Here is a 25,989-nt window from a genome sequence, read left to right on the forward strand (position 1 = left end):
TAATTAACACACTGAAATATAATATAAATAATATACGAATAAAAACAACAACATAATTAACAACATCGAAATACAATATAAATAATATACGAGTTTACAAATTATATGGGAGTTCAGAAATTATAAAACCATTTATAAATTACATAAAAAGTTTGATTTAAATAACGTAATTAAAACATTGGCCACATCATCTTGGCAAAGTCCACGGGAGATATTTCACAAAATCATCGGAATCGGCTTGGTCGTAATCCTGCAACTCCATAATATTCCATGACGTAGGGTTTCTTTCGTCAACAAAAAAGTCGCACCAATCAGGAGTATCTTGGTGAATTGCCCTTAGTCGTAGACCCATCACATGAGTTTCAATCTCCAGACGTTCCATCAGAAATTGTACCGACGATTCCGTGTTTCTTGCAATTGTTGCGGACATCGCTCTTGGTACAGGTATGCCGTGAAAATCACAGTACGCCTCCATCTCGCATCTCACTTCCCACAACCTCCCCCATTCGGGCTCAGGAGACACAACGGCATTTCCAAAATCAGCCAAGTTTTTTGAGTGCCGACCGACAAATATATGCCCGGCTTGTGTCTTTTCCATGCAAGGACGGATTGGGGTGTTTTCAAATGGTCTTTTTTTTTCATACCAAACTTCACAATATATATCCTCATATTTTTGGACAATTTGAATTGTTGATGGATTTCGACGTCTTGCAGAACTCATACCTGAATATTAAAAAACACGCTCCAATAATTAAAATAACATCATTTAATATTAATTAAAATAACATCAATTTTTCCAAAATTAAAATAACATCAGTCTGGTACAAGAAAATTGAAAATTACATATCACATATCTCTGTAATTGGTACAAGTTTGAGCAGTGTGACCGGCAATACTACATCTACTACAGAAGTTAGGGCTGCTGTGTAATACCCCGTAGAATTATTAGCGTTTATTTTCGTGTGTGTCCGATTTTAATTGATTAGGACCTCGAAAATAGTGAATAAATTCACGTGATGAATTTATAAGGGTAAAAATGTGATTTGCTATGTGTTTGCCTTAAATGTGATTTTTGGCAATTTTACGTATTAAAAGTGAATTTTGTGATTTTTCACTAAAAACCGTAAAAATAATTATTTTAAATATTTTTAAAAGCCCAAAAATATTTTAAAAACAGCCCATATGATATGATTTAATGTTTTTGAATATTTGGTAAAGTTGAAATTATTTTGCCCCTAGAGTTCGAATTATTTACAAGAATGCCATAATGGCAAACTTGTAAATAATTGAAACTTCAAATAAATATCTAGATATTTTCCTAAGCTAAACTTGGTGCCCAAGTCTCTATTTCATCTTCTCCATTTGAGTGTGGGTGCCGAACCATTCAAGCTCAAAACACAAAAATTTATCCTTTGATTTTCTCTCAAAATTTTCTTAACGGAAATTGACGAGGAGCTTACGTAGATCATTAATCTATATTTGCATGTTCGTTTGAGGTATAATTTCAAGCTCAAATCTTAGTTTTTATTTGCTGATGTTGGTTGAGGTCTAGAAACATGCTTAGGATGGTTTAAATTTGATGTTTGATGGATAATTAGTTGGTTTTAATTACTAGTTTAATGGGTTTCGGTTTTAAAATAATTTTTCCGTGAAAATTAAATTATTTATTTAAATTTCTGGGCTGATCTAAATGATGATATTTATATATGCTTTAAAGTTAAATTTTTGTGGATTAAAAATGTTAATTTATTCGGGTGTTAATGTAATTAATTGGGTTTCGGTTTTTAATTGTTTTAAAGCTTAAAAATAGCTTAAAAAGGGTAAATAAAATGATTTTAAATTTCTGGAAATAACTTTGTTCATGGATGAGTTATATTTGTGGTTGATGTTAATTAAATGCTTAATGGTTAACTTTTAGCGGTTTAATAATCGGGTTTAAATTTTAATAACTCTATTCGGCTAAAATTTATGGAAAAAGGGTAAAACTGTCATTTTAAATTCTGGGCAGAAAATATTTATGAAAAATTTATGAAATGTGTTTGATAATTATGTGTGGAGTTTAAATGATTTTTGTGTAGTGTTTTGAAGGATTAATAATCGGTCTTGATTATTAATTGATTATTTCGGTTTTAATGGTTAAAATAATGGAAAATATTATTTTAAAAATATTGGGCTGCTGTTTTTACAAGATAAAAATTAAAAATGTATTTGAAAATAATTTTGATGAATTTCGGTGTTAAAATGGCTTAAAATGGATTTTTAAGCGTTTTTAGCGTTTTTGAGTTTTCCGGCCAAAACCACCGGAATACGGTGACCGGAGTATGAGTAGAGGGGATAGAGCATGTTGGCTCAGTCCTAAACTCATTTGGCAGCAGTTAGTGCCGAAATGTTTTTGGCAGAAAATAAGGGGGGGCCGAGCCCCGGGTCAAAAATATTTTACGGAAAAATATTTTTGGATATTTTTGTATGTGTGTTAGAATTATAATGGAATTATAATTCTATGTTTATTTATTGAAATAAATAAGCTACGTGGTGTATCGTATAGAAATACGATGACGCGGATATAGATAGTCGGAATCAAATTTGGTTTGTGATTATGTGGTTATATGGTTGAGTCGGTCTAGAGTTTATCCTAGAATTTAGAGTTATTACATTTATTAATGTCTTAATCTCTAAATTAGATCCAGCGAGTTTTGTCGCGGAAACCGGCGAGCAAAGGTTTTGATATTCGACGGGTGGTATTTTTATAATTGGAATAAGCGAGTACTGTGAGTGTGTTTACAACTTATACTGCTAAATATTAGTATTAAAAATATTGCGAACTGCTTTACATGATTTGCAAATGCTTTATTTTATTTTGAATTTAAATCGCATGAACTATTCATAGTGTTGAAACCGATTTAGATTCATTGAAACGTGCTTACTATTGGGCGGCAATAGTGCTGTGTGATCACCGGTATTGCATTTAGAATGGGTTGCATGTGAATATACTGTGTGAATCCTGGCGACGGCCTGGAAAGTCAGGCGACGGCCTAGACTCTGTGTGAACAGATCTTCAGAGGCAACGGAATATAGACGACCAAAGGCAGTAAAGAGAAACTGCCGAGATCTGAGAGGTTGAACCTTTTAAAAAAGTGAAAATGGCGACGGTATATATGTACTGCCGAAATCTGTTGTATGGTGAAAAGAGTCTAAAGACCATCACATACGTAAAATATGAATGATCAGATTTGACGGGCTAGAGTACAAAAAGAAATGAATAAATACGGCCATAAAAAGGTTAACCCGAATATGATGAAATGATGTGGAATATTTATGTTTCCTGTTTTGAAAGCATATAGGAACATGAATCATGGTTTAGGGTTTCATATGAATCGGTAATCTGGAATGCATTGCTTTCATATTAATGTTTATTAGTACATGTTGTACGCATTCACCAGTTTTTATAACTGACCCCGTTGAATTTAATATTTTTACAGGCGAGTAGTTTGAGGTGAGGATTTCCAATTTCTTGTTCCGGAAATCCCTGGATTGAATAAGTGAGAATGACTTTCCTTTATGTGTCTAGAGTTGCAGTAGCTAGAATAATGAACGGTGATACCTTAGTAGTCGTTGGACTTATTTATGCTTTATATTTTATAACGCTTAAACTCTGATATAATGTAATATGTGAATGCTGTGCGAAAGTCCGAGCGACTGCACGAGTATAAAATGCGGCGAGCGCATCTGCATAATGAAATGCAGTTAAATCCATAATGAAATGGTCTGCATAATGAAATGCGGTTAAGTCCATAGAGAAATGGCCTGCATAGTGAAATGCAGTAATTACCATAGTAAGATGGTATGCACTTGAGATGCATGATAAACCATAGAGAAATGGTTTTGAAACTAAAATGCAATAAATAAAGAGAAAAATTATGTGCATGTTTTAAATGGTAATTGATAATAGAACGTTTTAAACTGCGATTTTAAAATGTTCGAAAATGATTTAAATTCCGCGAAAAATTTTAAGTGAATTTTAATTTATTTTAAGGCTTGCTACGGGTTTCGGAGCAACCACTCCCATTCCCTAGCGCCGGTCTCGATGCCGAGAATCGGGTCGTGACAAAGGTGGTATCAGAGCAATGGTTGAAAAACGGGCCATTGTCGAGTTTGATATCAAAGTGATGGTTTATAGTCTTAAACCATTACTAATATGAGTAAGGAGTAATGAAAGTTGGTATCATTTCCACCGACTGAGTGATAGTCGAAAAGTGGTTGATAGTAAAGGTGGTATCATTGTTATATACCGTATGGAATGTGAACCTAGGAAATTGGTATAGAGTCTACTGCAACATATAATTTCTGTCATGTCATTTGTTAAGTCATCATTTGTTTTAAATATTCCCAGCTGTGCTCTAGGATCGAGTCTGTATGCTTGTTAGGAGTAAGTAGAGCCTGATAGTATACGATTAGAACGCTTAGATAGATTTTAATAGATGACGTGCTTTGATCAGAATGGCTGATCAGCATGAGGAAAACATTCAAGAGGAGAATGTTCATGATGAGGAGTCCGTTCATAACGATGCGATACCCGCAGCAGGCGAAGGTCGTGGTCGTGGACGTGGTCGAGGTCGTGGTAGAGGCCGTGGGCCTAATTTTAATATTCCGGGCTTTGATTTCGAACAATTTTTAGCTGGCATAGCAGCCATGCAAACGAATCAAGCGGAAGTGCAGAATATGCACAGAGAGCAGTTGGATTACCAACAGCAGAGAGTTGGTGCTAATGTTGATCGTGATCTCGTTATGGCTTACATGAGGCTCAAGCCCATGAAGTTTGATGGATCGAACGATGCGTTAGATTTCTTAGAGGAAGTAGAGATGAATGCTAGACGTCTTAATGCTAGTGAAAGACAGTCTATACTGATGGTGGAGATGTCAGTAAAAGGATCTGCGAAGGATTGGTTTCAAAGGCATATTCAACCAAGTATGGGAGAGATGACTTGGAATGAATTTGTCACTCGATTTAAGAATTTCTTTCTGCCGTTTCCAGTAACGGAGAATCATCGAGAGAAACTGTTGAGTCTGAATAAGATAGGAAAGACTGTGCAGGAGTATGTGACGGAGTTCACGAGATTGAGTCGATTCACACCTGATCTGATGTTGGATAGAGATAGGGTGAATTCAAGGTTTATTAAGGGGCTAGGACCCGAATATATTGGATTGCTATCTGATGTTAGTAAGGATTTGGTGCAAATCATCGATAGTGCACGTCAGATGGAAAGTACTTTGATCCAATTTGGAAAGATCAATGTTACTAGTGAGCTCGTAAGAGAAGGAACTGCTAGTTCGAATACGAACAGGTTCACTGGACTATATCGTAAAGGATTTAAGAAGGGAAAGAAAGATAGGAGGTTTAGTATGTCTGGATCAAGTTCTAGTGGACGAAGTTCAGGAGGAACGATGCCACTATGTCCAACTTGCGGGAAGAAGCATTTTGGAGCATGCTATTGGGCAACGAGAGGTTGTTACACATGTGGACAGCAAGGTCACTTCTCTAGAGAATGTCCTATGTCTGGACCACAAGGTTCAAGTGCTAGTGTTGTTCAACCAATGTTTCAACAACCTAGACCTGTATATCCTGCAGTGTCTGGGCAAGCACAGAACCAGAATGTGTTTAATGGACAACGTGGAAGAGGATATGGTTTTGGTAATCGTGGTGGAGGAAGGACCATAGGCGGACGAGGATCTGGAGCAACTGCTAGCGGAGGGCAGGCTAGAGTTTTTGCGATCAATCCTCAAGAGGCGAATGCGTCGAATGCGGTAGTGCAAGGTATATTTTCAATATCCTCGCATGATGCATCAATTTTATTTGATCCCGGTGCTACGCATTCATTTGTATCGTCGAGTTTTGCATTAAAATTAGGAATTCAACCTGTGATTTTGCAAAACCCATTGTTAGTAGCTACACCTGTAGGCGAAAGCATAGACGTTACTGTAGTGTATCCGTCGTGTCCTGTGTTAATTGGAGAGCGAGAATCGCTTGCGGATTTGTTGTTGCTTAATGTTTTAGAATTCGACGTCATCCTAGGAATGGATTGGTTGTCGCAACATTATGCAAATGTGGATTGTAGAGAAAAGATAGTGACGTTCCATGTACCTGGAACTGAACTTATCTCTATTCGGGGAGAGAAGTTGGAAACCCCAAAGAGTTTAGTCTCGGCTTTGAAAGCGAGAAAGATGTTAAGTAAAGGATGTCAAGGATTTTTAGCTCTGGTACGAGATATTCAGAAGGAAGTAGGAAGTGTGAATAATGTACCAGTAGTTTCGGAGTATTCTGATGTGTTTCCAGAAGAGTTACCTGGATTACCACCAGATCGAGAGATTGAATTCTGTATTGATCTAGTTCCTGGTACAAGTCCAATATCGATACCTCCGTATCGTATGGCACCAGCAGAACTAAAGGAGTTGAAGGATCAATTAGAAGAATTAATTGATCGTGGATTTATACGACCAAGTGTCTCACCTTGGGGAGCACCTGTGTTGTTTGTTAAGAAGAAGGATGGATCAATGAGACTCTGTATAGATTACAGACAACTCAATAAGGTCACAATCAAGAATAAGTATCCTTTACCCAGAATTGACGATTTATTCGATCAATTGCAAGGAGCGAGGTACTTTTCGAAGATTGATCTGAGGTCTGGTTATCATCAGTTGAAGATCAGAAATGATGATATTCCAAAGACTGCATTCAGAACAAGATACGGTCATTATGAATTTTTGGTGATGTCATTTGGATTGACAAATGCACCAGCGGCTTTCATGGATTTGATGAATCGGATTTTTAAACCGTTTCTAGATCAATTCGTGATAGTGTTCATAGATGATATCTTGATTTATTCGCGCACAGAGGAGGAGCATGCGCAACACTTAAGGATTGTGTTACAAACTTTGAGAGATCATCAGCTTTATGCCAAATTCTCGAAGTGTGAGTTTTGGTTAGAAGAGGTAGCATTTTTGGGACATGTAGTATCTCAAAGTGGGATTAAGGTGGATCCTAAAAAGATTGAAGCTGTGATGGATTGGAAAAGGCCAAGTTCAGTGACAGAAATTCGTAGTTTCTTGGGTTTAGCTGGTTATTATAGACGGTTTGTGCAAAACTTTTCTAAGTTGTCTGCACCATTAACTAAGCTGACTCAGAAGAACGCGAAGTTCATTTGGAATGATCAATGTGAAGTGAGTTTCCAGAAGCTGAAGGAGTGTTTGACGACAGCTCCAGTTCTGGCATTACCAGAAGGTAGTGATGGACTTACAGTCTATTGTGATGCTTCTAGGATCGGGTTAGGATGTGTACTGATGCAACATGGACGAGTTATAGCTTATGCTTCTCGCCAGTTGAAAAAGCATGAAGTTAATTATCCAACCCATGATCTAGAATTAGCAGCAGTGATATTTGCATTAAAGATTTGGAGACATTACCTATATGGAGCAAAATGCGAAATATTCACTGATCACAAGAGTCTGAAATACATATTTGATCAGAGAGAGTTGAATCTCAGGCAGAGAAGGTGGATGGAGTTGCTAAAGGATTATGACTGTACGATACAGTATCATCCTGGCAAAGCTAACGTAGTGGCTGATGCGTTGAGCAGAAAATCAGCAGGAAGTTTAGCTCATGTTACTTTAGTTGAGAAGAGACCAATGATTAGAGAAGTGCATTCGTTGTTTGATCAAGGAGTTCAATTAGAGGTTTCGTATTTGGGGAGTTTGTTAGCTCAATTGACGATTAAACCTACATTGAATGATCAGATTAAGGAACTTCAGACAACGGATCCTCAACTAAAGCATGTTATTGCAGAAGTTCAAAAGGGAATGAACTCTGAGTATAATTGGAAAGGTGGTATTCTGAAATTTGGTACAAGGATGTGCGTACCAAATGTAGAGGAATTGAAACAGAGAATTATGATAGAGGCACATGGATCTAAGTATAGTGTTCATCCTGGTTCTACCAAGATGTATCACGATGTTAAGGAGATGTATTGGTGGAATGGTATGAAAAGAGATATAGCAGAATTTGTTGCTAAGTGTCCGATATGCCAACAGGTGAAGTTGGAACATCAGAGACCATTTGGATTTTTGCAACAATTACCAATACCAGAATGGAAATGGGAAAGAATAACCATGGATTTTGTCGTTGGATTGCCTAAGTCGCAACATGGTTTTGATTCGATATGGGTTATCGTTGATCGAATGACAAAGTCGGCTCATTTCATTCCGATCAAGGTTACCTATACGGCAGCGAAATTGGCACAGATTTATATTGACAAAGTGGTCAGTTTACATGGAGTTCCTGTGTCAATTGTGTCAGATCGAGGATCAGTTTTTACATCCCGATTTTGGCAAAGTCTGCAAGAGGCTTTAGGAACGCGTTTAGATTTTAGTACAGCGTTTCATCCCCAAACAGATGGACAGTCTGAAAGGACCATCCAGACTTTGGAGGATATGTTAAGAATGTGTGTTTTAGATTTCGGAGGCCATTGGGATGAGTATCTACCGTTAGTAGAGTTTTCATATAACAATAGTTATCATTCCAGTATTGAGATGGCACCGTATGAGGCGTTGTATGGACGTAAGTGTAGATCTCCAATTTGTTGGGAAGAAGTTGGAGAAAGAAAGTTGGCAGGAGCTGAAATAGTTCAGATTACGTCTGAGAAAGTGCCGTTGATTAAGCAACGTTTAGAAACTGCATTTAGTCGGCAAAAGAGCTATGCTGATGTGAGGAGAAAGGATATAGAATTTCAAGTCGGAGATTTTGTGTTTCTTAAAATATCACCTATGAAAGGTGTAATCCGATTTGGAAAGAAAGGAAAGCTAGCGCCGAGGTATGCAGGACCTTACGAGGTAGTTGAGCGAATAGGAGCGGTAGCTTATAAGTTAGCATTACCGTCTGAGATGTCGCAGGTACATCCAGTGTTTCACGTGTCGATGCTTAGGAAGTATATTCCTGACCCTCATAGACTTATTCAACCTCAGGAGGTTGAGATAGACGAGGAACTATCTTATGAGGAAGAACCCGTAGAAATTGTGGATACCCAGATTAGGAAACTCCGTAGTAAGGAGATACCTATGGTAAAAGTGCTCTGGAGGAGCCGTACAATTGAGGAATGTACGTGGGAAACGGAGGCGGATATGCGGAAACGATATCCCCACTTGTTTGCTCAAGGTAATAGGTTGTTTTGAAATTCGAGGACGAATTTCTTATAAGGAGGGGTGAATGTAATACCCCGTAGAATTATTAGCGTTTATTTTCGTGTGTGTCCGATTTTAATTGATTAGGACCTCGAAAATAGTGAATAAATTCACGTGATGAATTTATAAGGGTAAAAATGTGATTTGCTATGTGTTTGCCTTAAATGTGATTTTTGGCAATTTTACGTATTAAAAGTGAATTTTGTGATTTTTCACTAAAAACCGTAAAAATAATTATTTTAAATATTTTTAAAAGCCCAAAAATATTTTAAAAACAGCCCATATGATATGATTTAATGTTTTTGAATATTTGGTAAAGTTGAAATTATTTTGCCCCTAGAGTTCGAATTATTTACAAGAATGCCATAATGGCAAACTTGTAAATAATTGAAACTTCAAATAAATATCTAGATATTTTCCTAAGCTAAACTTGGTGCCCAAGTCTCTATTTCATCTTCTCCATTTGAGTGTGGGTGCCGAACCATTCAAGCTCAAAACACAAAAATTTATCCTTTGATTTTCTCTCAAAATTTTCTTAACGGAAATTGACGAGGAGCTTACGTAGATCATTAATCTATATTTGCATGTTCGTTTGAGGTATAATTTCAAGCTCAAATCTTAGTTTTTATTTGCTGATGTTGGTTGAGGTCTAGAAACATGCTTAGGATGGTTTAAATTTGATGTTTGATGGATAATTAGTTGGTTTTAATTACTAGTTTAATGGGTTTCGGTTTTAAAATAATTTTTCCGTGAAAATTAAATTATTTATTTAAATTTCTGGGCTGATCTAAATGATGATATTTATATATGCTTTAAAGTTAAATTTTTGTGGATTAAAAATGTTAATTTATTCGGGTGTTAATGTAATTAATTGGGTTTCGGTTTTTAATTGTTTTAAAGCTTAAAAATAGCTTAAAAAGGGTAAATAAAATGATTTTAAATTTCTGGAAATAACTTTGTTCATGGATGAGTTATATTTGTGGTTGATGTTAATTAAATGCTTAATGGTTAACTTTTAGCGGTTTAATAATCGGGTTTAAATTTTAATAACTCTATTCGGCTAAAATTTATGGAAAAAGGGTAAAACTGTCATTTTAAATTCTGGGCAGAAAATATTTATGAAAAATTTATGAAATGTGTTTGATAATTATGTGTGGAGTTTAAATGATTTTTGTGTAGTGTTTTGAAGGATTAATAATCGGTCTTGATTATTAATTGATTATTTCGGTTTTAATGGTTAAAATAATGGAAAATATTATTTTAAAAATATTGGGCTGCTGTTTTTACAAGATAAAAATTAAAAATGTATTTGAAAATAATTTTGATGAATTTCGGTGTTAAAATGGCTTAAAATGGATTTTTAAGCGTTTTTAGCGTTTTTGAGTTTTCCGGCCAAAACCACCGGAATACGGTGACCGGAGTATGAGTAGAGGGGATAGAGCATGTTGGCTCAGTCCTAAACTCATTTGGCAGCAGTTAGTGCCGAAATGTTTTTGGCAGAAAATAAGGGGGGGCCGAGCCCCGGGTCAAAAATATTTTACGGAAAAATATTTTTGGATATTTTTGTATGTGTGTTAGAATTATAATGGAATTATAATTCTATGTTTATTTATTGAAATAAATAAGCTACGTGGTGTATCGTATAGAAATACGATGACGCGGATATAGATAGTCGGAATCAAATTTGGTTTGTGATTATGTGGTTATATGGTTGAGTCGGTCTAGAGTTTATCCTAGAATTTAGAGTTATTACATTTATTAATGTCTTAATCTCTAAATTAGATCCAGCGAGTTTTGTCGCGGAAACCGGCGAGCAAAGGTTTTGATATTCGACGGGTGGTATTTTTATAATTGGAATAAGCGAGTACTGTGAGTGTGTTTACAACTTATACTGCTAAATATTAGTATTAAAAATATTGCGAACTGCTTTACATGATTTGCAAATGCTTTATTTTATTTTGAATTTAAATCGCATGAACTATTCATAGTGTTGAAACCGATTTAGATTCATTGAAACGTGCTTACTATTGGGCGGCAATAGTGCTGTGTGATCACCGGTATTGCATTTAGAATGGGTTGCATGTGAATATACTGTGTGAATCCTGGCGACGGCCTGGAAAGTCAGGCGACGGCCTAGACTCTGTGTGAACAGATCTTCAGAGGCAACGGAATATAGACGACCAAAGGCAGTAAAGAGAAACTGCCGAGATCTGAGAGGTTGAACCTTTTAAAAAAGTGAAAATGGCGACGGTATATATGTACTGCCGAAATCTGTTGTATGGTGAAAAGAGTCTAAAGACCATCACATACGTAAAATATGAATGATCAGATTTGACGGGCTAGAGTACAAAAAGAAATGAATAAATACGGCCATAAAAAGGTTAACCCGAATATGATGAAATGATGTGGAATATTTATGTTTCCTGTTTTGAAAGCATATAGGAACATGAATCATGGTTTAGGGTTTCATATGAATCGGTAATCTGGAATGCATTGCTTTCATATTAATGTTTATTAGTACATGTTGTACGCATTCACCAGTTTTTATAACTGACCCCGTTGAATTTAATATTTTTACAGGCGAGTAGTTTGAGGTGAGGATTTCCAATTTCTTGTTCCGGAAATCCCTGGATTGAATAAGTGAGAATGACTTTCCTTTATGTGTCTAGAGTTGCAGTAGCTAGAATAATGAACGGTGATACCTTAGTAGTCGTTGGACTTATTTATGCTTTATATTTTATAACGCTTAAACTCTGATATAATGTAATATGTGAATGCTGTGCGAAAGTCCGAGCGACTGCACGAGTATAAAATGCGGCGAGCGCATCTGCATAATGAAATGCAGTTAAATCCATAATGAAATGGTCTGCATAATGAAATGCGGTTAAGTCCATAGAGAAATGGCCTGCATAGTGAAATGCAGTAATTACCATAGTAAGATGGTATGCACTTGAGATGCATGATAAACCATAGAGAAATGGTTTTGAAACTAAAATGCAATAAATAAAGAGAAAAATTATGTGCATGTTTTAAATGGTAATTGATAATAGAACGTTTTAAACTGCGATTTTAAAATGTTCGAAAATGATTTAAATTCCGCGAAAAATTTTAAGTGAATTTTAATTTATTTTAAGGCTTGCTACGGGTTTCGGAGCAACCACTCCCATTCCCTAGCGCCGGTCTCGATGCCGAGAATCGGGTCGTGACATGCTGTCCTCCCTATAGGTCTGGTCCATGTCATTCCTGATCCGTCTGTTTACCGGTCGCCCCTTCGTTCTTATCCTGTTAACATCTGGGATGAAGGGTATCTCCCGAGAAGCAATCCACTTCTTGCAGTCAGGTAACTGTTTAAACGGAGTATTCCAGACTTGAATGGCATTCTCGGTTCTATAGCGCCACCCGATGAAGTCGTGGGGGTTCAACTTCTGATCGTGAATGACTGCCATGGCATGGGAGCAGGGCAATTTACGGTGTTGAAACTTACCGCACGAGCACCTCCTTTTTTTAAGGTTGACCTTCTGAATATTTCCTCCCTTATTCCGCTGATTGTCCTTCCTGGTGGTCACCCTGCAAGTCATGATGTCCGAGTTATATTTCTTGCAACTATGGTAGCGGGCCTTTAGCGTTTCCTTTTTGATGTGCGCGATGCAGATCAGAGTAAACATGACGCCTTTGGCGATTAGGTCTTTATAGATGTCCCAACGCCGGACAAACGTATCACTGAGCTTGTCAAAGATAGCCTCTATCATTGCTGTGATAGGAAGGCCCCTTATATTCTTCAGCATCGCATTAACGGACTCGGCGTAGTTCGTTGTCATAACCCCGTTTCGTTGCCCCTTTTTGTCATGACACATAGTCCACTGCTCGGGTCTCAAATGTTCTGTGTTGGTCAAGTATGCATGCCCTTCCGCCGATCTTATCCTCATGCTCTCAATGCATGCGTCGTACTTCTTCTCTTGAAAGGCCCGACCTATACGTATGTATGATTGTAATTGTTAGTGGGATAAATTGTATATTCTTTAAAAAAAACAGGTTTTGATAAGTTTCACAAATATTACCCGCTTTCTCAACCAAATCCTTCAAGTCCCTATTTCCGATTAAAGAGTGGAAATTGGCCATTAAATGTCTTATGCAGAAAAAGTGATCGACGTCGTCCCACTCCGGACGTTTCAAAACGGAAATTAATCCGGGAGCGCGATCAGAAACAATGGCAACCTTGCGACTGCGTAAGACTTGATCTCGGAGATGACCCAGGAAATATTCAAAACTGGCAATGGATTCTGATTCCACGAGCGCAAAAGCCACCGGCATTATATGGTTGTTGCCATCTATCGCCGAAGCTATCAACATGTGCATCTTATATTTGCCGTATAAGTGGGTGCCGTCGATGAATAGAATTGGCTTGCAAAACGGAAATCCGTCCACCATCGGAAAGAACGTCCAGAATATCCGTTGGAAAATTCTACATTGAAGCCCGCCACACTCAGATATTGGGCCTGTTGGAAATGGATATTGCTAGAATTAAATCCACTTAATGTACGCACATTGAAATCCACAATACTAATAGATTTCATAACTTCGCCATGCCAGAAGGATCCAGGATTCACTTTCACCATATTATCCATGAACTTTGTCAGTTGACTGTAATTGTATTCCCAGTCCCCATAAACGCTGCAGATTGCCCTCTCTTTGCCGTACCACACCCTTTTATACGGAAGAGCTACTCCAGTAAATTCAAGTAGTCCCGCAATCAACGTCTTGATCCGTATGTCACGTTGACCTAGCACTTGCGTCTTAATATAATTGGCGATCTGAGCAATCCCAAAATTCCGGTGGTGACGAACTGACACTTGCATATCGCATATGTGTGGCCCGATATATTTTGTCAACGTCCATGTGTTGGTTTTCTGAAGAAGTGTGGCACGCAGCCACGATGGGCATATCTCTTTGTGCTTGCAAACGAGAACTATTGTCGTGTGCGTCGTCCGACAACTCTTGAACTCTCTTCCATTGTCCACCGAATAGGTAACAGCACAAGCCCGAACAGCATCTCGGCTCGAGAAAGTCATCCCTTTTTCAAACTCCATCCCCCTCTCCCACTCAACTTTCGGCTTTTCCCATGAGTCCAAGTCAACGTCGAAGTCTTCGAGATCTACACGTCTAACATGTGCCGGCAGTGGGGACTGGTACACTGTATTTTCTTCTACATTACAATGTTCAGCAGCAGTGAGTATGTCTTCCATATTCTCCTCTTCGGTCTCGTAGTGATCGTGTTCTCCTTCTTCCTCACTGTCCCTCTCCGACTCACTAGAAGCAGATTTATGCAGTTGATCAATAGAAATATCTTCAACAATTGCCTTGCGGTACTCCACGTACAACTCTAAAAATCTTAGTGCTGGCATGCGACCTGCCTCGGTCAGAATAGCACATACATGTGGGTCGCCCTTGACATCCAGCAACGAATAGGAATATAATTGTTCCCTTTGAACATAAGGTACCCGAAAATATATCTTGCTGATCTCCACCGGGCCCACAACACTGGATATTGCCGATCCACAAATATCAATCAACTGTTGAATATTTATTCTTCCAGTCAACGGCACTTGCACATAACTACCCCCAAAATATTCTACTCCACGGGGAGAGTTTACAATTCTACCGTCAAACCGTATCACAAACGACAAATCGATTGTCGTCATTGCTACAAGCATTTGTCATGAATAAATGTTACTCTTTTTTCTAAAATTAATTTCTAATATTCACATGTTACTCATTAAAAATTATAACAATTTCTAAAATAAAACTGTTATTTCTAAAATTAATTTTTATGTACTATTTTAAATTACAAAATATTATAATAATCATGTATATTCAAATTTTAGTCATTTCCTAAACAGTGTATACTATATTTTCAAAATACTATTTTTTATAAAGACTATTCTATCTTATTTTTTAAAAATTTACTATAAGCATGTGTCATGAATAAATGTTACTCTGATTTTTAAAATAAAATTCTAATATTCACAGGCTACTCATCAAACAATTAATAACTACATTATATAGTAACAATTATGTCATATTTTTTCTTAACAATTAATAACTTTATAAAAAACTTACTCTAAATTTCAAAACACATATTCTAGACAAATTGTATACGACATTGCTATGATATATTTTCAAATACTAATTTCTAATTTCTACACTATATTAAAAATTATATCAATTTCTAAAATATAATACTTAACAAGATTCCTATGAAGTTTTTTAAACTAAATAAATATTTAAAATAATGTAAATTTTTAAAATTTCTATAACTTCTAACAATTACTAAATTATAATATTTTCTAAAAAATATTTTCAATCTAATTCTAACATTTTCTAATCTATAATAAACTCTAACATTTTTTAATTTCAATATTTTCTAAAATAAAGTAAAACTAAATTAATTAAAAATAAATACGGACTAACCTCTTGTAGACCTCGTAAAATAGCATACCGAAAAATAATATGTAGCTTTAGAAAAATATCTGATAAGCTCCACAAAATAAACTCCGTCGCTTAATTCCGGAAAAATCACTCTGTCAAACTCTACTAAAATTCACTATTTTTTTTTAACGAGATAACCACTAAAATTTAATTACAATTCTAATTTTTTTTTCTCTTCTAACAATTTTTCCTGTCTTCTAATAATTTTTTTTTCTCTTCTAACAATTTTGCTATCTCTGTATTTGAATAGGTGAGTGCTTCAGCACTCACCTATTTATTACAAAGCAGCCCGCTATCTCATATAGCGGGTTGCTTTGTCCACGTGATTCCCTGCAACAGCATGGAATCGTTTGACCGAGCAGCTGGTCAGTCAAAGGGAATCACACACCAGCCCGCCATATGAGATGGCGGGCTGATGTGCAGCCCGCTATATCAGATAGCGGGCTGGGTGGAAGGCACAAAATTAGAATTTTTGTGTCTATGAGACACAAAAATGTCAAAAACCCGAATATATTGATGCTGAAGACCATGATGAACATGCTGCCGCCGGTGGAGTTCCAATCCAACTTGCTACTGCTGCCGCTGGTGGAGTTCCAAACCAACTTGCTACTGCTGCCGCCGGTGGAGTCCCAAGTCAACATGCTGGTGGTGGTTCAGAATCCCCCATTCAGCATACTGCTTCAGGTTAAACGAGTTTACCAAATTTTGACTCTTGGACCCGAATTTTAGTTGATGGCGTTTTTGGTGGGCTCATGGTATGTTTCTCCATAATTTGTCAGTTTATGTACTTTGTAATTTCTTATTCCTCTTTGGATAAGCTCCCCTTAATTGATTTGACAGTTTAGAGAAAGAGATTTGACGGTGATTAACTTTCATATGTTCTTCATCTTTTTTTTATTACAATCTGAATATGTCCCTCACATTCCGTGGAGCTCAGTTCGTCAGTCATGTTAAATGTTCACATGCTTGGTTCAAATTGCGTTGTTTAATGGTATATTCACTGGATATAGCTTTTTTTCTTTTTTACTTGGCCATACCATTGCCTCCCTGTAATTTATGAACAGACCCTGATTTGGGTCTGTTCATTTTATGGGCGGTGGTGATTTTTTGGGTGGACGGAAGCGGGTTTATAAATAGGAGGAGTACAGTTCACGGGCGGAAGTGTATTTTAATCTTTTAATTTTGTTAATATAAGTTTAAAAATTAATTAATTGTTAGGATTTATTTGAACATTTTTAAAGCTGAAAGATTTGTTTGTATTTTTTCAAATAGAAAAAATATGATAATAACCCTTTTATTAAATTGTTTTTAATATTTTCATCCTCAAATTAATTAAAACAAACCAATTACATTACATTTCATATCGTTATCCTTACGAATCATCTTTACGTACACGTTTACGTTAAGGTTCGTTTTTCTCATTTTTGAGACTCGGTTTCGCGTTTCTGGACAGGGCACGTCGTGCCCGATTTTGTTTTTACTACCATATCAACATGTAGCGATGATCCTATTCCACGATATGATGCATAATTTTTCTTTCATTTGGGTAAGCATGAAAACCCAAATAAGAGTACAATTGAAAGTTTTTCAACGCCAGGGTATAAATGAAAAAAAAATCAACGTCGGTGGTTTTAAATAATTAACCTTTTAAGAATATCAATTGAATTAAACCAGACCGAATCATTCTTACAATTCGGTTTGGTTTGGTTTTTAAATTTAGTTCGGTTTGTTTTTCACATTCCTGAATGGCATGTGCATAAAGTATCTACTACTGATTTAAACGTATTTTTCACACCTCTTTTTGATATTCTTTTTTGTCGGAAACCTCTTTTTGATTGCATACCCTTTTTTATAACATCGATTTATTGATTTCTCTAATTCAGTCAGCCATGAACGTACACTCTTCTTGACCCTTATGGTAATTTTTCCAACTTTAATCAATCATGGTGAAATTGAATTGGGATAGGTAAGGAAAAATTTATAGAGCTTGTTTTTTTTAAATGTGTATAAAAAATAGAATGATTTTTAAAATGGAAGGAAGAAAGTTCTTCAACATATTTTTTCAGTGTTTTAAAAATTGAATTGGTTGTCTAACTAGTTTTCAACCATCAGTTGAACGGCTTGAATAAAATAAATATACTTATAAAATTATATGTGTATTATGTTTTTCATCTTATCCATTTCTTTAAACAATTTCTAGTAGTACAAAATAATATAACCAATTGATGATGAAAAAGGTAAAAATTAGACTAATTTTAGAAAGAAGCTTTGATCACCTGATTACTTAATGGAGAAAAAGTTTTTTAAATTTGTATTAGCTCTTTAAATTAGAATCGAAATCTAATTGCTTTGGGAAGCAGTTCTTTCATTCATTCTTGTGCGATCAACAAGCATTTAGTCAGCCACCGCTTCTTCCTCCGTCGTCTCGGAAGTAAAGGATTTTATATAAACAAATTCTTTAATTAGAACTGCAATTCAAAAGCTACGTATTTTTGTAAACTTTAAGTTCCAATACAATTTTTTGCAATTTTAAAACTTTAGTAAGTATTGTTTGCAAAAAGACAAAAGCCTCCATATTTTTGGAATTAGTTTCAGAAAGCAAGTATTGTGTATAATTTCCTCTAAAATAAGATAAAAGGGCTTTCAAAAAGATGCCTATTTTCAGTTAAATGTTTTCAAAAGAACGATTTTTTTTTTTTTTTTGAAAATAAGGCTTTTTAGAAAATATTTTTATAACAACAAATTAAAGTGTATTCTTGTAAAAAAAAAAATTAAAAAAACATATAGAGTGTAATTTTTCCTAAAATAAAGTAAAGTGGGTGGGACAGAAAGCCCAGCCTATAAAGGTATATGTATTGCCTTAGAGTGTGCAATTACTTTGTGTTGTTTGTATTCCCCGGCAACGGCAAGCGAGAGAAAGCGGAAAATCATGTCATGCGAGGACGTGGTGGATATGTCGAATTCCGTACCTATATCAAATAGGTATTCATCCGAATCCCAAACCCTAGCTTCTAATCCTCCTTTGAAACTTAAAATTTCCTACATTTTCAGTTTGAAATTTTGTAATTAGACTAGCTGTGAGTGATTTTGTGATGATACTATGTTGTCAAATGCTGCAGTTAAGGAATAATTTGTGCTTTTATCCGATAATGGCTGCTATCAAATGATTAGATCAGTTTTTATTAGGTTTCAAACTAAATGTGTTTTTAATTAAGTGTCTTTGCTTCTCTTTTTCAGGTTCGATCATTTGTATGAGAGACTGTCTTATTTCGGTCTCCCCGAGCATGTTCCAAAATTTAAAAAGAATCTTCATTTATGCATGTGCCAGCAAGGCCAAGCTGCTACGCATCTATCGAGCACCCCGGGCACTGATGTGAATGCTCAGCTGGAGAGAGCTTTGGAATACACTGGCATGTTCACTCTCCATGCAGAGCTCAAGGATCGAATATCCTTTGAAAGATGGATGGCGGCTGTGAGTAATTTTGAGATTCCTAACGATTCTCCTGAATTCAACAGCGGCCTCCAAGGGTGTTGGAGAATATTAAAAATGGAATTCAAACTGATGTCTATGAGTAAGCAACACTTAAACTAGTGTTTTAAATTCAGTATGTTTTTGTAATTTTTACACATTGATCTTTTGTTGTTTGTTTATTAGATATGATGAGGTTTATGGGATGTTGGTCCATTATGGTCTTTCGCTATTTATTAATGAATTGAAACATCGGATTTCATTTCGGACGAATTATCTCGAGACTCATCCTCAATGGGCCGGAGTTGTTGAAAGCTCGCCTATTTCTACGTTAAAGGTATTGCGATACAACGGACTTCACGAGCTACTGAAATGTCTAGAGTCTCAAATCGCCCTTAGTAATACATGTGGCCGGAGAGATGTTCCAATTCAGCCTCACAAATGTCGGAGACTTGAGACGTCGCGGGAGTTTAGAGGCATCGGAACTGTGACGTCACCTCTTCCTCTCAATCGCATGATAGGAGCATTCAACTTGTTAAGTTTTCACGGACCGTATCCATCAAATCCACGTCCATCGGCTCTTGCTTTAGTCGCCCCACATACTGCTGGAGGTAAAAGTTAATTATCGGCATTTTTTTCCAGTTTTGTTTGTCTTGATTGCTAATCCATTAATTCATATGGTGAAGACCACAGTGAATATATTGATGCTGATGAAGACCATGGTGAACATGTTGCTGGTGGTGGAGTTCCAATCCAACTTGCTGCTGTTCCGACGAAACCGGCTGCTGCTTGTGGAAACATTACTTTTGGGTAGGTAAGGAAAAGTTTACATAGCTCGATTTCTTAAAATTTGTATAAAAAATAAAATGCGTTTTAGAATGGAAGGAAGGGAATTCCTCAATAGCAAGACATTTATTTCTAGATTACGAGTGTTTAAACGATTCAACGACTTGAATAAATAAATAAAATAATTATAAAATTATGTGTATTAAATTATTAATACATAGCACTATCTTGCTATAATAAAAACAAATGTATTTCTACTTTGTTTGATTCTACTTTTAGCAAAGATTTCTTCTCTTGATACGAACTCTCAAGTCGATGGGACATCAGTGAGGTATTATGCCTACAATAGTTACTTGAGATATTAACTACTTCACTTTCAAGTTACCCTCAAGCCTCTCAATTGCAGCACCGACGCCGCTTCTTGCTTCTCCGCTTGCATTAGAATCAACATTTGCTTCATTTGCTTTCTCTATAAGCTTCAGTTGCACCCATCCTACCACAATATACCGTAACTATATTAGAAGTTGAAACGTCCTTGAATATTTCTAGCAGTGAATTTTCAGCATAGTCTTTGACTCGCAGTTCAAAGCATCAATGGTGTTCGAAACCAAGAGAACAATCCACCACTATTTGGGATTCGCTTCCGTAGTAGCAGGTTGAAGAGCATATAGGGACCAAACATTCGTCCTACTTCTAAACATAAACAACAAATCAAATAAAAAATACAAGGAAGATGAGATCCATTACCAAGAGGAAAACAGAATGCTGCACCCAAAACTGATCCCAGCAGCACATTACTGTTGCTGCACCCCAGTTCACAGTTCCGGCCGATTTCAGTGTTTCCTAAGTTAAAGAAGGAAAATAAAATCAGAAATATTAACATCTAAGGTTCCTCAGTTATGTAATTGAAATTCTAATTGAAATACTATTATTACTACAACCAATCCTATAGAAATTACGCGTTACATAAAGTTTTAAAGATATTTCAAATATTATGCGCGGTTGTTCTTACATTGGAGACTGTTTCTTCAGTTTTTTCAACTGTTTCCATTGCTATTTCACTTCCTCAAAGAAATCAAATCAAGAACTTTTGCTTCAGTTTCTGAGTAACCAAACACAAAATAAATTGATTTAGTGAAATAACAGCCATGGCTGTTCTATTCTAACAATGAGGAGGCTAGACAACACAAAATGACATACATATCCAAACTTGATCCAGCTCCATTTTGAGAGCTCGAGCACGAGCTCCGATAATATAGATACTCGAACTCGACTCGATTATCTGTGTAAAAAATTAAGAAAGTCACAAATAAAATGTTATTCAGCATCAATTATGATTCCTTAATAACATTTAACCTTTAATAACAAAATAAAGCTCAATGCCAAAAAAAAAACAAATTTGGGTGTTTTGAAATTTTCTTTTTTCGATTTATAATTCAATCCGCTTGATCCGTTGAAACCTACTATTTTTGATCTTCAATCTACATCTTCAGTGAAACTCTAAAAAGATAGGTTGATACTCTTTTCATTTCTTAAAAGCTCAAACAAACACTAGTGTGATCCAAAAAATCTTAATTAAAGAAGATATATAAAACTTTAAACTTTATTCCAATAAGAAAAAAGCAAAATCCAAATCAAACACTAAATTTGTGAACTAAGACTTATTGAACTAAAATAATTAGTAATATGGGCGGAGATAAGATGATTTTTCCGGCTAACCAAAAAAGTCATCTTCTCCCACCCTTAAAAACATGAAGAAAATGAGATTTTTTTTAGAGAGAATGAGAGAATAAAAATTATAGAGAGAGGGAATTTTTTTATGTTCAGCTTTTAATTTAAATGGACTTAACCTTTAGCTTTTGAGAAAAAAAAAAGGCCTAATGCCTCAAAATTCCCCGATCTTTTCGATTCTACCCTGACGTTGAAAATTTGTCAATTTTACCTTATTTTGTATTTTTGTGTTTCAATTGTATCCTGAAATATTAAATTGACGTCTTTTTCATTTGGAAAAAATTTAAAAACGTTCTCCATGTCTAACATATATTACTTGTATGTGTTTAAACTTTATTAAAGAATTTAAATTAGTTTAATTTGATTATGATTTTTAGTTAGTTTTTAAAAATAAAGGATTTATTTGTACTTTTTTTAAATGAAAATAAATTTAATTTTATCTTTCGATTTCGTTAATTGAATGATTTTATCATTTAAGTACAAAAATTCACAAAAATTAAAAAACTAGAGGTACAATTAAACGATAAAATGCAAAATAGGTTAAAACTGACTAGTTTTTAACTTCAGGCTAGGATTGAAAAGTGGCTAAACGGTCAGATTTTTTTGATGCATTAGACAAAAAAAAGGTTTTTTTAAAAAACTAAAGACTTCCCAAACTATAAATTCACGTAAAGTTTGAATTAGGGTTAGTATTATGAAACACAAAAACCAGCCAAAAACATGCCAATTCCTCATGAAATAATTGTGGAGATACTTCTGCGATTACCTCTCGACTCTTTGATGCAATTAAGAAGCGTTTGCAAAGCATGGCACTTAATGATTACCAAGGATCCCCAATTCATTCAACACTGCGCTGAACATCAACTGCGCTGGTAAATTCTTTCAATTTACTCTGTTCAATCCCAAATCTATATATAAGTTTTAGTAATTTAATGTTCATCTGATAGATGATATTAGTTTAATAGTTTTGTTCATCTAGATTTGTTTGTTTTAATCAACAATATGAGGGATAATCGAATAGGATTTGTTATTCGTTAAATATGACTATGTCTAAATATAAGTTTAAAATCAGTGCATCTTAACATATTTGAGTTAAAATTAAACATGTAAATTTAATAAATGAAACTCTGCTGCTGATTAATTATGGAAAAGTCGAATTAAACTCGTAAGATATGAAATCCCTCTGTCTTTGATTACAAAACAGAAATTGAATAGATTTTTTGGAATTGAAAAATAAAATAAAATGGGTGGGGCGAAGGCTACAGAAAACCCAGCCTATAAACGTATATGCAATGCGTTATAGTGTGTTCTTCAAATCGCAATTGCTTCCAGGCAAAAAAAAATCACAATTGCTTTGTGTTGTTTGTATCCGCCGGCAAGTGAGAGAAATCTGAAATTCATCTCATGCAAAGACGTAGGTATGTCGACTTCCATACCTATATCAAAGATGCTATTTGCGCCTATACGACGTGCTTATCAAGTTATTTGGGCATTATATACAAAAAAATAGGTGTTAATCTGAATCCATAACCCTAGCCTCTAATCATCTGAAACTTAAAATTTCATGCATTTGCAGTTTGAAATTTTATAGTTCTGTGAGTGATTTTGTGATATATGTTCAAATGTTGCTGTTAAGAAATTATTTGTGATTTTATCTGATAATAACTGCTATCAAATGATTAGATCAGTTTGGAATTTTAGTTCTGTGAGTGCTATATGTTGCCAAATAAAATGTTGCGATTAAGGAATAATCTGTGCTTTTATCCAATAATGACTGCTATAAAATGATTAGATCAGTTTGGAATTTTGTAGTTCTCTAATTTGATTAGCTGTAAGTGATTTTCATTTTGTGATAATATGTTGTCAAATGCTGTAGTTGAGGACTAATTTGTACTTTTATTCAATTATGACTGCTATCAAATGATTTGATCAGTTTGGAATTTAGACTAGCTGTGAGTGATCAATTTTGTGATAATATGTTGTCAAATACTGCAGTTACGGAATAATTTGTACTTTTATCCGATAATGGCTGCTATCAAAATCAAATGATTCTATCAGTTTGGAATTTCTGTAATTAGACAAGCTGTGAGTGATTGAGTGATTTTGTGATAATATGTTGTCAAATGCTGCAATTAAGGAATAATTTGTGTTTTTATCCGATAATGACTGCTATCAAATGGTTAGATCTGTTTGGAATTTTGTAGTTCTCTAATTTCTTTTATTAAACTAGCTGTGATTGAGTGATTTTATGACAATATGTTGTCAAATGTTGCATTTAAGGAAAAATTGTTATTAAATAATTAAATGAGTATATTAAGTTGTTCACTTGAATTTTAATTTACTGTCTTTTTCCAATGATATCAAATATAGTATATTATGTTGTTTATTTTGTTTTTAGTTTAATTTTACTGTTTCCCATCAACAACTATGGGATCTTTTTATTAGGTTTCAAACTAAATGTGTTTTTAATTAAGTGTCTTTGCTTCTCTTTTTCAGGTTCGAACATTTGTATGAGAGACTGTCTCATTTCGGTCTCCCCGAGCATGTTCCAAAATTCAAAAAGAATCTTCATTTATGCATGTGCCAACAAGGCCAAGCTGCTACGCATCTATTGAGCACTCCGGGCACTGATGTGAATGCTCAGCTGGAGAGAGCTTTGGAATACACTGGCATGTTCACTCTCCATGCAGAGCTCAAGGATCGAATATCCTATGAAAGATGGATGGCGGCTGTGAGTAATTTTGAGATTCCTAACGATTCTCCTGAAATTCAACAGCGGCCTCCAAGGGTGTTGGAGTATGTTAAAAATGGAATTCAAACTGATGTCTATGAGTAAGCAACACTTAAACTAGTGTTTTAAATTCAGTATGTTTTTGTAATTTTTACACATTGATCTTTTGTTGTTTGTTTATTAGATATGATGAGGTGTATGGGAAGTTGGTCCATTATGGTCTTGCGGTATTTATTAATGAATTGAAACATCGGATTTCATTTCGGACGAATTATCTCGAGACTCATCCTCAATGGGCCGGAGTTGTTGAAAGCTCGCCTATTTCTACGTTAGAGGTATTGCGATACAACGGACTTCACGAGCTACTGAAATATCTAGAGCTTCATATCGCCTTTAATAATGCATGTGGCCGGAGAGATGTTCCAATTCAGCCTCACATATAAGGAAAAGTTTACATAGCTCGATTTCTTAAAATTTGTATAAAAAATAAAATGGCTTTTAGAACGGAAGGAAGGGAGTTCTTCAATAGCAAGACATTTTTTTCTAGACCAGTGTCGCTTTACGTGTTTCACACGTGACTCGTAGTGTCTCTTCAAATTATCAAATAAAATTTAAAATAATAATTAATTTGAAATAGTTTATCTTATTAAATACTTTATATGACTGTTTAATTGATTTTTTTTAATTTGTACTCAAATTTTATAATTATAGATAATGTTAATAGAAAATATAAAATTAAAATTAAAATAGTTGTTAATTTAAATAGTTTATCTTATTTGGAATTTTATACAATTAAAAAATAATTAAAATAGTAATCATTAAATAGTCAAAGTAATTTATTTTAGTTAGTACTCTATACAATTATCTCAACATAGTAGTTTATTTTAGTTACTACTTTAACTTATCTTAATATAGTAGTTTATTTTAGTTAGTACTCTAATTTTAATGATTATCTTAATAATTAATAATTAAATTTTATAAGTAAAAAAGACATTAACGTAAATGTGCATGCCTCCCCATAACTAGTGTTTAAACGATTCAATGACTTGAATAAACAAATCAATAAATAAATAATTATGTGAATTATGTGAATTAAATTATTAATACATAGAACTATCTTGCAATAATAAAAGCAAATAGACTATAAAAATTAGGGGTGTCAAAATGGGTTGGCGGGTCGTGTTCGTGTCGTGTCGACCTACTCTGTTGAGACAATTAGGGTCACACGAACACGACCCATTTAACTATTCTATATCTATCTATACTATATATAAAAGCACGGATGAGGGGGGTACAGGCACATTTATGTCTTCTTCACTTATAAAATTTAATTATTAATTAAAAACAATAAAGATAATCATTAAAATTAGAGTACTAACTAAAATAAACTACTATGTTAAGATAAGTTGGAGTACTAACCAAAATAAACTACTATGTTGAGATAATTGAATAGAGTACTAATTAAAATAGACTACTTTGACTATTTAATGATTACTATTTTAATTAGTTTTATTGTATAGAATTCTAAATAAGGTAACTATTTCAATGAACTATTATT

General features: G+C 34.9%; 3 protein-coding genes and 3 long non-coding RNA genes across 8 annotated transcripts; 4 read left to right on the forward strand and 2 right to left on the reverse strand.

Annotated features, from left to right (window-relative positions):
* Positions 1-56: 56 nt before the first annotated feature.
* Positions 57-16,794, reverse strand: LOC126674119 (uncharacterized). Of its 2 annotated transcripts, XM_050368502.2 has the most exons (4): positions 15,697-16,794; positions 13,287-14,929; positions 12,436-13,198; positions 57-919 (listed from the first exon to the last, which is right to left on the reverse strand). In XM_050368502.2, exon 2 carries the CDS (start codon positions 14,925-14,927, stop codon positions 13,572-13,574), a length of 1,356 nt encoding a protein of 451 aa, XP_050224459.1. In that variant the 5' UTR covers positions 14,928-14,929; positions 15,697-16,794; the 3' UTR covers positions 57-919; positions 12,436-13,198; positions 13,287-13,571. The 2 variants fall into 2 exon arrangements, with proteins under 2 accessions (XP_050224459.1, XP_055961164.1); XM_056105189.1 differs by lacking the exon at positions 15,697-16,794 and having other exon boundaries at positions 13,287-15,198.
* LOC126674121 (uncharacterized) lies at positions 1,184-3,761 on the forward strand. Its single transcript, XR_007639439.2, has 3 exons — positions 1,184-1,496; positions 2,682-2,768; positions 3,480-3,761. It is a non-coding gene; the product is annotated as an uncharacterized LOC126674121 (long non-coding RNA).
* On the forward strand, positions 9,475-12,090 carry LOC126674122 (uncharacterized). The gene is made up of 3 exons (XR_007639440.2): positions 9,475-9,825; positions 11,011-11,097; positions 11,809-12,090. It is a non-coding gene; the product is annotated as an uncharacterized LOC126674122 (long non-coding RNA).
* Positions 16,795-18,557: 1,763 nt separating the features above from the next.
* Positions 18,558-20,183, forward strand: LOC130015353 (uncharacterized). Of its 2 annotated transcripts, none has more exons than XM_056105301.1 (4): positions 18,558-18,696; positions 18,952-19,286; positions 19,370-19,794; positions 19,870-20,183. In XM_056105301.1, exons 1-3 carry the CDS (start codon positions 18,644-18,646, stop codon positions 19,429-19,431), a joined length of 450 nt encoding a protein of 149 aa, XP_055961276.1. In that variant the 5' UTR covers positions 18,558-18,643; the 3' UTR covers positions 19,432-19,794; positions 19,870-20,183. The 2 variants fall into 2 exon arrangements, with proteins under 2 accessions (XP_055961276.1, XP_055961275.1); XM_056105300.1 differs by having other exon boundaries at positions 18,567-18,696; positions 19,900-20,183.
* On the reverse strand, positions 20,114-21,745 carry LOC130015354 (uncharacterized). Its single transcript, XR_008790478.1, has 4 exons — positions 21,170-21,745; positions 20,982-21,071; positions 20,717-20,812; positions 20,114-20,462 (listed from the first exon to the last, which is right to left on the reverse strand). It is a non-coding gene; the product is annotated as an uncharacterized LOC130015354 (long non-coding RNA).
* A 598-nt stretch (positions 21,746-22,343) lies between these two features.
* Positions 22,344-24,977, forward strand: LOC126673204 (uncharacterized). The gene is made up of 3 exons (XM_050367229.2): positions 22,344-22,572; positions 24,197-24,532; positions 24,616-24,977. Exons 1-3 carry the CDS (start codon positions 22,421-22,423, stop codon positions 24,872-24,874), a joined length of 747 nt encoding a protein of 248 aa, XP_050223186.1. The 5' UTR covers positions 22,344-22,420; the 3' UTR covers positions 24,875-24,977.
* Positions 24,978-25,989: the final 1,012 nt, after the last annotated feature.

The sequence above is a fragment of the Mercurialis annua genome, linkage group LG3 (genome assembly GCF_937616625.2).
Source record: "Mercurialis annua linkage group LG3, ddMerAnnu1.2, whole genome shotgun sequence".
Taxonomy (NCBI): domain Eukaryota; kingdom Viridiplantae; phylum Streptophyta; class Magnoliopsida; order Malpighiales; family Euphorbiaceae; genus Mercurialis; species Mercurialis annua.

Coding starts and splice junctions, on each gene's coding strand:
- LOC126673204 (XM_050367229.2), top strand. CDS start 22,421: ATGCCAATTCCTCATGAAATAATTGTGGAGATACTTCTGCGATTACCT. Junction 22,573..24,196: donor GCTGAACATCAACTGCGCTG/GTAAATTCTTTC, acceptor TCTCTTTTTCAG/GTTCGAACATTTGTATGAGA. Junction 24,533..24,615: donor ATTCAAACTGATGTCTATGA/GTAAGCAACACT, acceptor TTTGTTTATTAG/ATATGATGAGGTGTATGGGA.
- LOC126674119 (XM_056105189.1), bottom strand. CDS start 14,939: ATGCTTGTAGCAATGACGACAATCGATTTGTCGTTTGTGATACGGTTT.
- LOC130015353 (XM_056105300.1), top strand. CDS start 19,389: ATGTTGGTCCATTATGGTCTTTCGCTATTTATTAATGAATTGAAACAT. Junction 19,795..19,899: donor CGCCCCACATACTGCTGGAG/GTAAAAGTTAAT, acceptor ATGCTGATGAAG/ACCATGGTGAACATGTTGCT.